We start from the raw sequence: 14,263 nt of genomic DNA, 5'->3' as shown, positions 1-14,263 counted from the left end.
TTCACCAGGACTAATGTAATAATAATTTTACTCCCCCCCCCCCCTCCCCTCACCCTCCTTACATATATATATGCCATCCTCACACAGTTAACACGTAAAGGCTTTACGAAATGTAAATACAACGGATGATCCGACTTCCACGTTCAACTGTATTCCAAGACGATTCATTCGACGTTTAATTCCGAAACAACTATAAGCTGTACGTCCCAGTTATACTCATGTGTTCCATTTTAATAATAATAAAAATTCGAGGTTCTTATATACCGCTTTATCACAAACTAGTTCGTAGGTCGTCTCAAAGCGGTTCACAATTTATTATCCATGGTTATAGGACCTTTGCAACCAGCCAATATCTTTCTCAACTCCATGGGGAGCATACAGTCGATGCTGCCATTTCGGCGCTCACAGCTAGCATTCTACGATTCTAGCACTTCCCAACCACGTACTCATTTACAGCTGAGTAGACTGGAACAAGCGGAATAAAGTATCTTGCTCAAAGATAAAACACAGTGCCGTGCCGTGACTCGAACCCGCAACCCTTCGGTCACGATCCGGCGTCCTACCACTGGACTACCGTGCCTCCAACAGGTTTTATCTCTGCTGGGTACAGCTTGTTTTGGAGAGTTTAAGGAAGGGTTTCCCGCTAATTTTCAGTAATATTTCTCTATTGCAAAGTTGTAAAATGGTATGATTACTTTTCCAGTACCAAAGAAACTCTGAAGTTTCAATATTTACTACAAAAAAACATTATTTTAAAGATAAGTGTTGGAATAGGAAAACACACTTTGCCTGTTTCAAATAAAATGTGTCCTTCGAATTATAATCAGCTTTATACTATTGTGGACCTGGCCCACGTAAAGACTAGGAGCCGTTGGATGTGAAAGAAGACCCGTTCGAAATTACAGGAAGGAACCACGTACAACTGGTCCATTTTTAATGCGTTGCAACATCAAGTATACCTGTTAATAACGCTTTCAAGCATCGTAAGTCAAAGAAGCGGGCCTGTCTCAAATGATTCAGCTAATTAGTATATAGCCATGATATGTTTGCTTGAGAAAAAAGTGTCGATCGACTTCTTAAATGCAAAATATTGTATTCCAAACTAAAAACACCACTTGCAGCTGTAGATTTACCCATGTACCAAACCTCCCATTGATTTAAAATACAGGTTCTTGAATAAACAGTTTTTTTTGGAAAAACATGATATTCTTTCAACTTATATTTAGTTTATTATAGGAATAATATATAAGAGGCTAACCCGGAAGGAGATATATTAAATATGGAACACATAACTATGTATTTACCAGAATAAGATTTTGTTTACAAGGGATATTTTTCACCCAAGAATTGTCAACTTTACATGAGCTAACAGACAACATGTCCAGCGTTCATATCTTAATATTGAAAAAAGATAAAGGACACATCCAAGTAGAAAGTTCGCCTTCATTTAAGGCGATAATTGTCCGCTGAAAATAGTAACGTCCTTGAATGATTTTAATGGAGGAAAATATATTTGTAAGTATATAAAACATGACGCAACTCAGTACATCGACTCTTCGTGTGTCTCCTTCGGGTGAATGATCGAAGCAGGGCATCTACCTTGGCTGTTTGGTTGTACCCGCGAGCAAAATCCCGGTAAATCTCGAGTGTTACACGTAACAGCTATCGCACACCGGTGTTAATGGCCACTTATAGAATGTTTCCCCGGCACTTGTGCAGGATTCTTGTACTATTGTTGATGTTCATGTTCATTTTCCTTGCCGCTGTCACCATTTCGTTCTTGTCTCTTCAGAGTGAACATGACGGCAAAAGTCATCGCTGCGACGGACTTGACAATTTACAGACACAGATCAGTGAAATGAATGACGATTTTGAAAGAAATGTGAGAGAGTTTCGGAGAAGCATAGATCGATTTGAAAAGAAAAACAAAGAAACTGAAGAGAATAAGCAACTTTCTTCCAGAAACGGAATCGCTAATAGAAATGGACAACAAAAGGAGATTATTGTTCCCCGTCTGAGGTAAGAAACCGGTGACACAGGTTTATAAACTTTTGCGTGAACTCACTTGTTTTTCCCCTGTTTTAAACAAGATGTTGTTTTAATCATGTACATCGTAAATCTTTGAATTACTTAAATAGTTGATTGGTGACATCATTCTTATCTATCCGTTATTTTTGTACGATTAGGGTTTTCTAAGAAGTGAATATAATAGTTAGAAGTGTTACAAATGCGCTTGATTTCAACCAACATCTCAAATACTACTCTTTTAACAGAGCTGTCGGAAGAAGGCATATTTTAACAAACTTATATCTTAAGATAGACGAAATGTTATATCTTCACATGTGAAGTATCACTGTAAATGTTGTCAAACAGAACGGAATTTTCTCGTCACTGCGTAGATTTTCAGCTTCAAAAACAGAGGAAGCGACGACAGTATACGAGATTGTTTTGGTATGGTATTTATATAACTACACAATTGATATTAGTTTTGTTTGGAAATCTCACCAGACAATAGCAGCAAATGGCAGAATTGCACTGGGTAAGCCATTCAAAATGGCGCTCTGCCTTGGTGTCAATCGTGATGTCATGAAAACTTGGCGTCAAATAGTTTGCTGCTAATTCCAATGTTGTTTTTCTATGCAGCACTATTTGCGTCGTATTTCTTTAAAAATGTAATAATTACAATGTTTTTCACCCATTGAATACTGTATATATATTTCACTCATACGGCAGAGTTTACCGACATATGGCAGAGTTTACCGACATATGGCAGAGTTTACCGACATATGGCAGAGTTTACCGACAAGTTCACTCGTGCTTCGCTCATATTCTGCTACACTCGTGGAAGACATACATGTATGGTTTGCAACGGAGAATCATTCAATATTTTCTATGTATGGTTTTGCTTAAAATAATTGAGTTAAAAAAAGTTGAAAAAAAAGTTATCAGCTCCGTTATTTTAGTTAAAATTTAAAAACTGTGATGAAATGAGTAAATGGAAGATAATTGTTGTGTGTCACTTTTTCAGGGGTTTACCATCCTCAACCTTAAAAAGTAATGAGGACCTTGATGACCTTCTTAAAGACATACTTTCACGTAACCAGGAGTCGTCTAAACATATCACCCAACTAAACAACACAGCCAACGAGTTGACTCCGGTTCGAAGGAGTATTCCGGATACCAGACACAAGGAATGCCTTACCCAAACCTACCCGGATGTATCAACGATGCCAACTGTATCCGTGGTGATCATATTTTGCGATGAAGCACTGCAGCTTATACTTAGGAATATTCACAGCATACTGGACAAGTCACCTCCCCATCTTATCCACGAAATAATTCTGGTTGACGACAAAAGTACTTTAGACTATCTTAAAGATGATCTAGATCTGTACGTCTCGTATCTACCGAATGTCAGGGTAATTCATAACAAAAATCGAGAAGGCCTCGTAAAATCAAGAATGATTGGCGCAAGATCTGCAACTGGTGACGTTATGGTTTTTTTCGATGCTCACATGGAATGTAATGAGCAATGGCTCGAACCGTTATTGTCAATTCTAATGGAAGAACCAACGGCTGTTGTGCAGCCTCGAGTTGATATCATATCAGACGAAACTATTGCGTACTACTCGTTGGATAGTGGCAATGGCGTTCCATTTAGAGGTGGCTTCGGCTGGGATTTACGGTAGGTTTCTAAATTTCGTGTTGCTTTAACGTAGTATTGTATTCAGTCCCCCACATATGCACTCAGGCACGTTAGTTTAAAAACATCGGATATATTGTTCACTTCGAATCACATATGTATGTTTCGTCTGTCAAAAGTTCTTTATAGACCATAGCGAGGCCGATCATACACAACTCCCGAGACATACCGGGCGTCACCTGGACTGCCCTCAGAACACATCATTTTTAAATACATATACACACTATACAATAATAGATATAGACAATAATCATAAATAACATACGAAAATAGAAAGTCAGAGATAAAATGTATTTGATGTTGTCGGTAGTTCCAAATGCATACCGATTCTCCTTTACCGTATAAAAATATATATTGATCACTACATCTAAGCACTCTCAGTATAGATTGTTTTTCATTCGAACGAATTTATCTGGTTCTAAATAAAGAAAATCATTTTCTCAATAAGCCATGTACAAATATAAGGACCAGTTTTTGTTTTCTTTTTATCATGAATAACCGTTTCATGTACATGTAAATACAGTTTTAGAACTGCAATTGCCCTAAGGATCTTTATGACAATTTACAAAAAACAAAAGAGTTATCATCTGAAAAATGTACTAGTCAAATAGGGTGGTCGGGTGGTGCAGTGGATAGCGCACTTGCCTTTCACCAATACGGCCGGGGTTTGATTCCCCGATCGGGCGTGAAAAGGTATGGAGTCACCTACCCGACCACGTGGGGTTTCTCTGGGTACTCCTGTTTCCTCCCACAGTAAGACCCCCGCACGCTAACATCCGGGCCAACAAGAGTGATTAGTATTAATTGTTGTCAAATAAATAAAGTTTAAATATATATTAGTATTTCGATATCATAATGCTCTTCAATTTTTTTTTTATTTATATAGTACATGTACATACAAATTGATAAAACAATCTCAAATAATTAGATAATTTTAAAATAATCAATCTTAGTTCTATGAATGTTGTTTTTTTACCCTTAAGGATCACTGTTGTGCTGTACACTAAACATTAGATAAGTCCACTGTACATTTCCCTACATACGGTAACCTCCCCTTAATGTGCCTGTCGATGTTACTGTGGTTGGACTGATAAAATCGTCCATGTGGTTAAAACAATCGCATTGTGATTAGAAATCCAGGGTTGTAACCCTGTCCCATTGTACCTCTACTCTCAGAAAACTGAACCGCCCCCCCCCCCTTTTTTTTATTGTCGTTTTGTTTACCTCCTGCTTAAGTCGGTTGGGAAGTGCTAGAATTGTTGAATGCTAGCTATGAGCGCCGACATGGCAGCACCGGCTGTATGCTCCACATGCAGTTGATAAAGATATTGACTGGTTGCAAAGGCCCTATAACCATGGATAATAATTTGTGAACCGCTATGAGACGACCTTCGAACTAGTTTGTGAAAAGGCGGTATATAAGAACCTCGAATTATTATAATTTTTATTATTATTATCTCTATAAGGTCATTATTTTATAAATTTCATAAGGTATGTACTTGTTTTCTAAAATGATTTATCGAAACTACAATGTATTGTCATTCTAGGAAAAAGAAGTTTCCAAATCATATGTTTTAAAACTAGTACGGGAATGATGCTGCTAAACTTACGAAAGTCTAACATTTATAATCATTGCACGATTGTTAACAGGTATTCCTGGTTCAAGCTTCCGTTGAAATTCAGACCGAAGAGTCAGGCCGAACACTTCTGGACGCCAGTTCTGGTTGGAAACGCCATCGTGGTGAAAAGAGACCACTTATTTCGGATAGGAGGGTTCGACGAGGACCTCAAAATCTGGGGAGGGGAACATTTCGATTTGTCTTTCAAAAATTGGTTATGTGCTGGACATGTTTACACTGTTCCTTGCTCCAGAGTGGGACATCTGTTTAAGAAGGCGGCTGGGGGATATAGCTTCGAAGGTGACCGAGAGGCAATCATTGTCAAAAATCTTATGAGAGTTGCAGAAATTTGGCTACAAGACTACAAAGATATCTTTTACAAGGTGACAAAAGCAGCGGCATCAAAAATGCCTAGTTTTACTAAAGAAGATATTAAATCGATAGGTAAAAGAATCGACTTGAAACGTACACTAAAATGTAAGCCTTTTAAATGGTACATGGACAATGTTATTCCTGATCAGATTGTTCCGCGCCATGATGCACTACTATTTGGAGAGATCACTAATGTAAAAAGTCAACGATGCTTTGAAGTGAATGAAGATATTGTAGGTTTAACAAGTGAATGTTTTGTACATAGAATATTACCATACAATACGTTCACGTTCACAAACAAAAACCAACTCCTGTTTGAAGACAGATGTGTTTACATTAACGATACCAGCTACAAACTGCGTGTAACCGCTTGTTCGGACACAGCACGTGTACCTAAAGGCAGATGGGAGTTTCCATCAGGAAAAATAGAGGGGATAATTCAGTTTGTTACCAAAAAGGGGGAACATTTGTGTGTAACTACAACGGTATCGGACCCAAAAGGTGACCCCATAGCAATACCGTATTCTATTTCCGGTTCAGACTGTGACGTGTGGTCTTTCATGTATAGATTGGCTAAAATCTAGATTGAAGTAAACTTTATTGTGCATGAAATTTCACAGACCTTGTAACTATCATTATTTTAACAGAAATGATCACTTGAGATAATTTCATGTTTAAGACTCATTATATGGTAATTGGTAGGAAATTCAAGAGATTGAATCATGTAGGTTGAATGGGTTCTGCGAAAGAGAGGCATGTTTTATTTCTATATAAATGGAAACATTATTCAATATCTGGACATAAATATCTGTATTTCAATTCTTCATTTGTTTACTTTTTATTATGGTTCCAACGAGTCTCACGAGATTTACATTCATTTTTTTTAGATCTGTAAAAATGGCAGTTTAAATTACACAAAACACAATAGTATGGCCGATTTGTTTTATCCATAAGTACTATAGGATATCCCTGCTGAGAGAAATAATATTATATATAAAGGGTCTTATATGAGCTAAAATGAAAAGATCGTGACGAGTCTCATCAATTTCATATGAAATGAAAACGAGTGTAGGATCCTTTTTATACCATAATCAAGATTTTTGGCATTTATTCTTGTAAAACGACAATTTTCAATACAACCTTGAAATGTAAAATGTCGCCATTTTGACTCCAATGCATTAGTCTGTGATGTCCTAGGCGTGACGTCACAATTGAAACAATTGAAACTTACAACCAATCACAGGGCTGATAGGTCATGTTACATGGGTTAATACGCCACAAAATATGACATGGGTATATTCACTGGATAACACAGTACACTATGTGATAAAGAGGATTTGTATAAGCTTCATTCATTTGTGTTCGGATTCTGTTTCTAAGCAATAATTTGATGTAAATTGAAATGTAAACTAGTGTATTCAGAAAGAAAGAAATTTTACTACACAAGTGACATTTGTAACACTTTCCAATACAGAGACGAGACCAACTTTAGAGTTTTATCTATTTCAATCATTTTAACATAAACCAACTCTGTAATGTAGGTTTTGAAATTTTGGGTCCTCGATACGAAAGTGGTCAAATTACAATTTAAACGTGTTTATAAAGGACTTGCAACATAATAACACGTACCATAAAGCACATTTATCACATAGCTGACCCATTTTACTATGTCATGATAATACGACCATGTCATAAATACGGTATTACACATGTGTAATGAAACCTGAAGATGCTGCAATTGGTTTAAACCGTGGGAATATGTTCCTACGCCACTGCAGGTACTACTTTTATTTACTATAGACAAATGTTGATATTGTCATTATTATTTTCATTGCATTGTTCGTTATTAAAATAAATAATGATAACTATGATCGGAGTAATTTGGATTTGACGTATATAAAGTCAGCTGATAACACGTACATAATTGCGTTTGAAGGTGGGTTTTTTTCAAAGTTTTTTTTCTTCAAATTATTCTCGTAGGTTTCTCGTAGGTCCGACATCTTTAGAATGACTGCAGCTTGTTTTAATGCCTCGTCGAGTTTACAAAAACTTGGTGATTTTCTGGTGCTTGCATGCACTATGAATATTATGTGATAAATAGAATCTAACATTCGTGTCCATGTCATAATGAATATACTAAGTTCGTTCAATAAATTCAATATGACATGGACACGAATGTAAAATCTTCTAAACATACCGTTAGTCTAGTCAAAACAGCACATGACCGAGAGACGCTCACTGGCATGAACATACGTTCAATTAATTTGAAACATCTTAGTAAAATGCATATGTCCCTCTATGCCTTCAATGTAACTTTATCATGTGTTACCTGGTCGGCTAACTGGATGCTGACACTACTATTAGCTACATTTCATAACAAGTACTGATTCCTGTTTGAGCTGTGCACTATTCCTCATTACATACACACTAAAGACATTAGGACAGGTAGGCCCTTCATGTCCGGGACATCTTGGCCTTGACAAGTGTGTCACATACTGTGGCATAACCTTGAGCTGGTGAAATACAGAAATAGGATCTCTGAGGTGTGTGTGTGTGGCCGTGACAAGTGAGGCCAATTTTGATTAGCCCTTCTGTAAAGCATGGCATTCAGTGTTGAAACTTATGCATATACATACCATTTCAAAGAGAAATATCATCCCGTCTAAGGGCACGGTCGGACCACAGGGGGCACGGTCTAATTTATCAATATGAAACAGAGGTCTCCTTGTTTACTATACACGTTATTATGTATAGTAAAAAGGAGACCTCAGATATAAAATAAAATTGATAAATTGAACCGTGTCCCTAGCCTGTGGTTGGACAAACAGTCAGAGTAAATGCAGCCCACGTCGTAACCAGCGTATTATGACAAGCATTCATGATTTCCAGCCACTGTCGGGACTTTCTGTGGGTTTCCTGTGCCGAATCTAACCCAAATTTAAGTGTTCCCTGAACGAAAATAGAAATCAATATATTATTATTCTTTATGATCCCAAAACAAAAATGTCGAAAACCGCATAAAAATTGGTCAGCCCAATACCGGGATATTGACGAGTAAATTGTGCGATTTTCACCTGTTTTCTACTACAACATGTAAATAGCATAATCGAAACTGACCCTATCGGCTGTGACGTCACAAGTTCAACGACTGTAGCAGCCACCATGGAGGGAATAACAGCCATGACCATACAGTGTCAGATTGCAAATTAATATTTCTATCCAGGTCAACTATTAAAATGCATATTTCTTCTTATTTACACGACATTTTGCAACCAGTGTATATTATTATTGATCTTTAAATGATTCTTAACCAATATCATTGTTCCATAAATACTCGGAATTTATTTTTAAACCTGTCTTTTGAGTAAATTCAAACTCGTCGTCGACTGAACGTCCCGATTGTCGGCTCCCGTACACGTCACCTTGCAAACACTGTACTTTCATATACTAATAGATGCTTTTCTGGAATGGACTTTTAGAATTTTATAACACTCTGATCTATTATCTTTTGCTTCAGTACATCCTAAAAATCGCTTAAAAGTTTTTAATTTGAAAACAACGAACACGTTCTGAGAACTCATGATCACCTTCTACTTGTTTTGGCAGCCGCCATCTTTTAAACAGCTCCAACCTTTTTACAGTGGAATCAGCCATATAAAATTTGACAGAATTTTTAGACAGTTAGCTTAATTGAAACCAAACCGACAACTCTGGATAGGGCAACACGGACTGGTAGCATTGCATGTCCAGTCTCTGAGCACTGATGAGATATTTGTCGAATAAACGAGTTTGAGGGAAATTTAACAGAAGTACTCATAATGCTGTTTATCAAAAGTGTCTTTTTCTTTAAATCAGCTGGAAAAATCAGTTTGCAATCATTTTCTTTACTCTAAAATGAGAACTTATTCCATCATGTCGTCGTTGAACAGCACTACTTCGTGATCAGTTTCTGTGTCGGATTATCATTATTGCAAAGTTATATACTGTGGTACCGCTACGGTCCAAAAATACGGAAATGTATCAGCGAAAACGTTAACAAAATAATATTACTTCAACGTTTGGTGTCTGCTGTTTTTGAATGGCAATAAAATGTATGGCATATTTTAGATATTACCTTATAATGAAATGTTGACGACTGTGTGTCTTCCTATGTTAGGTCGACAATTCAAATAAACAGCAAAATGCCGACAGTTACACATTTACATGAACGCTATTGCCAAATCCTGTTACTACCAGATCAGGAACATCGGCTGTATTCGGCAGTTTCTAACTGCAGATGCATGCAAGATTTTGGTGCATTCACTTGTTACCTCTCGGTTGGATTATGGTAACGCCCTGCTCTGTGGTATATCTGACAAACTAACTAGTCGTCTGCAGAGGGTTCAGAACACTGCAGCACGGCTAGTTACTCGTACTCGAAAGAGAGAGCACATCACACCTGCGCTTTATTCGTTGCACTGGTTACCTGTACGATACAGGTCGCAGTACAAAATTCTGGTATACACATACAAGGCACTGAATGGAACAGCTCCTCAGTACCTACAGGAACTTGTTACCCTGTATCAGCCGTCAAGATCACTGCGGTCGGAGTCAGAATCTTTGTTGTGTGTCCCAAAATCTCGTACTGTGACCTACGGAAACAGATGCTTTGGGAGGGTTTCGGCTACGTTGTGGAATAGCTTACCATCTGCTATTAGGAAGTCGAATACCCTGGCCAAGTTCAAGAGGGACATAAAAACTCACCTCTTCACGTCTGCATTTTAGAATCTTTGCAAAGACGTCATGTAAATACCACCCTTTTATTTGTTCAATTATGTGCACATTGCTTGTTAAATGTATGAAAGTGATTGCAAGCCTTTGTTGTTTGTTTTCACAATTATAACCATTACTATTATCCATATGTTGTAAATCGCCTTAGAGTAATTTTACAAATAATATAGGGCGCTATATAAATGCTATATAATATTATTATTATTATTATTATTTAATTTTATACAATACAGTACCTATGTACATTTATGATGCTAAATTACATCACGGACTTAGATAGATAATCTAATTCCTTGATTATATTTATCTCGAAAATATAGTTGAATTATGATATTCATTTTATTCTCCATATACATGTAATATACACAAGTTTTAACTTCTTGGTGCAATAATGAAAATCATCTCGATCCACTCCCTTAGCCTACTTAGGTGTGAAATGTGTGTACAGGTAAATAACACTAAACACCTGTGTCCACTGCTGACAGCAGGAGGCCCAATATATAAACCTGTGTCCAGGTATGACATCAAAGGGATGTCAGCAGGTGGGCAAGGGGGTATCTGAAGTTAGTATGTAGATTGGTGTAGAATATGTGTTTTCCAATTTTCCATTTAACAACTATGTCCTCAGGTTAGATAACGGAATAAGGATCAATTTCAAGAAAAACATAAATAAATAAAATGCGTAAGTACTGTTAAAGAGTCACATTATATACAAACCACAATCAGTACAACTGCATCACCCGACAGATGCTGGACCATGTTATGCACATTGTATATCTGATCAGGTGGTTCATTGATAAATTACTAATCTTCGTGAGATCTCATTCTTAAATTTGGTGTGTAATTCTCTGGATTGCATAAAGAATATAAACATAACAATTATCCCCTCCCAGTACCTCTACATTTAAGGCAACTATATATACAAGACAACTTGTGTACCAAGTAGTACATAGTTATTCACAACGTTTCAAGTTTTAATTACTGGGGGTAAAAATACACGGATTGCTGCTCATTTTGAGAACAAATTATCGTACCGGTGTGTTTTTGGGTCCATTCCAATCGTATATCTTCTCCATATTGTGTAAAGAACCAGGGGTGGGGTGCGCCTACGTTAATTTGACTCAACTTTTAATCAATTGCGTTGTGTTGTACATGTATATAGGGGTTCATCGTATTTTCTAGCGATCAATTGAATAATAAAAAGTATAACATTTACAGTCACTACTGATGTAAAAATACGGATTCGTTTAGATAGCATCCGCATGTGTGTTCGGACACCTACATACAGCACATCGTTTGCCTCCTCAATAGGAACTCATTTCATCATTAAAATTGTAAAAAAAAAGTCATTTATATGTATGTATCACTTATATGATATAAGTAGCTAATATAGTACATATACGTCTCTGCATGATCGAAGCTTCCAGGTATATTCCTCTAGGGCTGTTTTGACAGCTTTGAACTTGTGACGTCACAGTTGTTGGCTACCCATATCGAGGCGATCGTCGCTGAGCCAATAAGGTGTGTTTTTCAGATCAATCACAATATCTCCGAAATGGAGTCAACTACACATAGTATAAAAAAGATTGTCACAGCTTGATATAGAAAAACGTTCAAGGTACATTTTATATTTCAATGAATACGAAATTCTATGTTATACTTACATGTATCTAGCCTCAAAGTTGCAAAACTGAAACTAAATAAGCAAATTCATGCCTTTTTTTCTACATTTTGAAATCTCATTTGCTTCCTTTAATCATTTTTTTAGTCGAGTTTTTCACACCATCTTTTAATGTAAATACGCTTTCCGTTCGAGTAACCTGCTAAGATCTTAAAAACATTGTGTTTATGCCTAAGACCTAGAATACCAGGAGTGGCCGAACTTGCCCAGGTAGCTCCTACTTTTTGTTCTATGCTGGACAGTAGCAGACGTACAGACAGATACACAACAACAGACGTACAGACTGATACACAACAACAGACGTACAGACAGATATATAACAACAGACTTACAGACAGATACACAGCAACAGACGTACAGACAGATACATAACAGACGTACAGACAGATACACAACAACAGACGTACAGACAGATGTACAACAACCGACGTACAGAAAGATATACAACAACAGACGTACAGACAGATACACAGCAACAGACGTACAGACAGATATATAACAACAGACGTACAGACAGATACACAACAACAGACGTACAGACAGATACACAGCAACAGACGTACAGACAGATATACAACAACAGACGTACAGACAGATACACAGCAACAGACGTACAGACAGATATATAACAACAGACTTACAGACAGATACACAGCAACAGACGTACAGACAGATATATAACAACAGACTTACAGACAGATACACAACAACAGACGTACAGACAGATACACAGCAACAGACGTACAGACAGATATATAGCAACAGACGTACAGACAGATACACAGCAACAGACGTACAGACAGATATATAACAACAGACTTACAGACAGATACACAACAACAGACGTACAGACAGATACACAGCAACAGACGTACAGACAGATATATAACAACAGACGTAGAGACAGTTACACAGCAACAGACGTACAGACAGATATATAACAACAGACTTACAGACAGATATATAACAACAGACTTGCAGACAGATACACAACAACAGACGTACAGACAGATACACAGCAACAGACGTACAGACAGATGTACAACAACCGACGTACAGACAGATACATAACAACAGACGTACAGACAGATACACAACAACAGACGTACAGACAGATAAACAACAACCGACGAACAGACAGATACACAACAACAGACTAACAGACAAATACAAAACAGACGTACAGACAGATACACAAAAACAGACGAACAGACAGATACATAAACAACAGACTTACAGTCAAATACATAACAGACGTACAGACAGATACATAAACAACAGCCTTACAGACAAATACATAACAGACGTACAGACAGATACATACCAGACGTACAGACAGATACACAACAACAGACGTACAGAAAGATATACAACGACAGACGTACAGACAGATACATAAACAACAGACTTACAGACAAATACATAACAGACGTACAGACAGATACACAAAAACAGACGTACAGACAGATACATAACAACAGACGAACAGACAGATACACAACAACAGACTTACAGACAAATACATAACAGACGTACAGACAGATACATAACAGACGTACAGATAGATACATAACAGACGTACAGATAGATACATAACAGACGTACAGCCAGATACATAACAACAGACTAACAGACAGATACACAACAACAGACTTACAAACAAATACATAACAGACGTACGGACAGATACATAACAGACGTACCGACAGATACACAACAACAGCCTTACAGACAAATACATAAAAGACGTACAGACAGATACATAACAACAGACGTACAGACAGATACATAACAGACGTACAGACAGATACACAACAACTAACGTAAATACATATGTACGTAACTTACGTACTGCCAGAATACATGACGGACTTATAGATGACCAATAAAAATGCAGACAAAAAAACCCCAGACAAACAGACAATCACGCAACAGAACTGGATTTAGTTGCCATTATAAGATTAGTATAAAGTCACCAACTCTAAAACAACTAGAAACGTAAATGACATGGTTGTGATCGTATATCTTAAATGTAACGTGTATTAATTACAAGATCATCTTAGGTATTTTTTACAAATACAATAGTCAGTCAGCTGATTACAAGCGCAGATCCTGGAT

The 14,263-nt window shown here is 37.1% G+C and overlaps 1 protein-coding gene across 1 annotated transcript; it reads left to right on the top strand.

Annotated features, from left to right (window-relative positions):
• Positions 1 to 1,744: 1,744 nt before the first annotated feature.
• Positions 1,745 to 6,487, top strand: LOC110465603 (polypeptide N-acetylgalactosaminyltransferase 1-like). Its single transcript, XM_021521543.1, has 3 exons — positions 1,745 to 2,019; positions 3,029 to 3,685; positions 5,354 to 6,487. The coding sequence occupies exons 1-3, from the start codon at positions 1,745 to 1,747 to the stop codon at positions 6,276 to 6,278; spliced, it is 1,857 nt and encodes a 618-aa protein (XP_021377218.1). The 3' UTR covers positions 6,279 to 6,487.
• Positions 6,488 to 14,263: the final 7,776 nt, after the last annotated feature.

This window comes from Mizuhopecten yessoensis, unplaced genomic scaffold (genome assembly GCF_002113885.1).
Source record: "Mizuhopecten yessoensis strain PY_sf001 unplaced genomic scaffold, ASM211388v2 scaffold11093, whole genome shotgun sequence".
NCBI lineage: Eukaryota > Metazoa > Mollusca > Bivalvia > Pectinida > Pectinidae > Mizuhopecten > Mizuhopecten yessoensis.
Note: the sequence above shows the minus strand (reverse complement) of the source record. Positions and strands in the feature narration are given on the sequence as shown.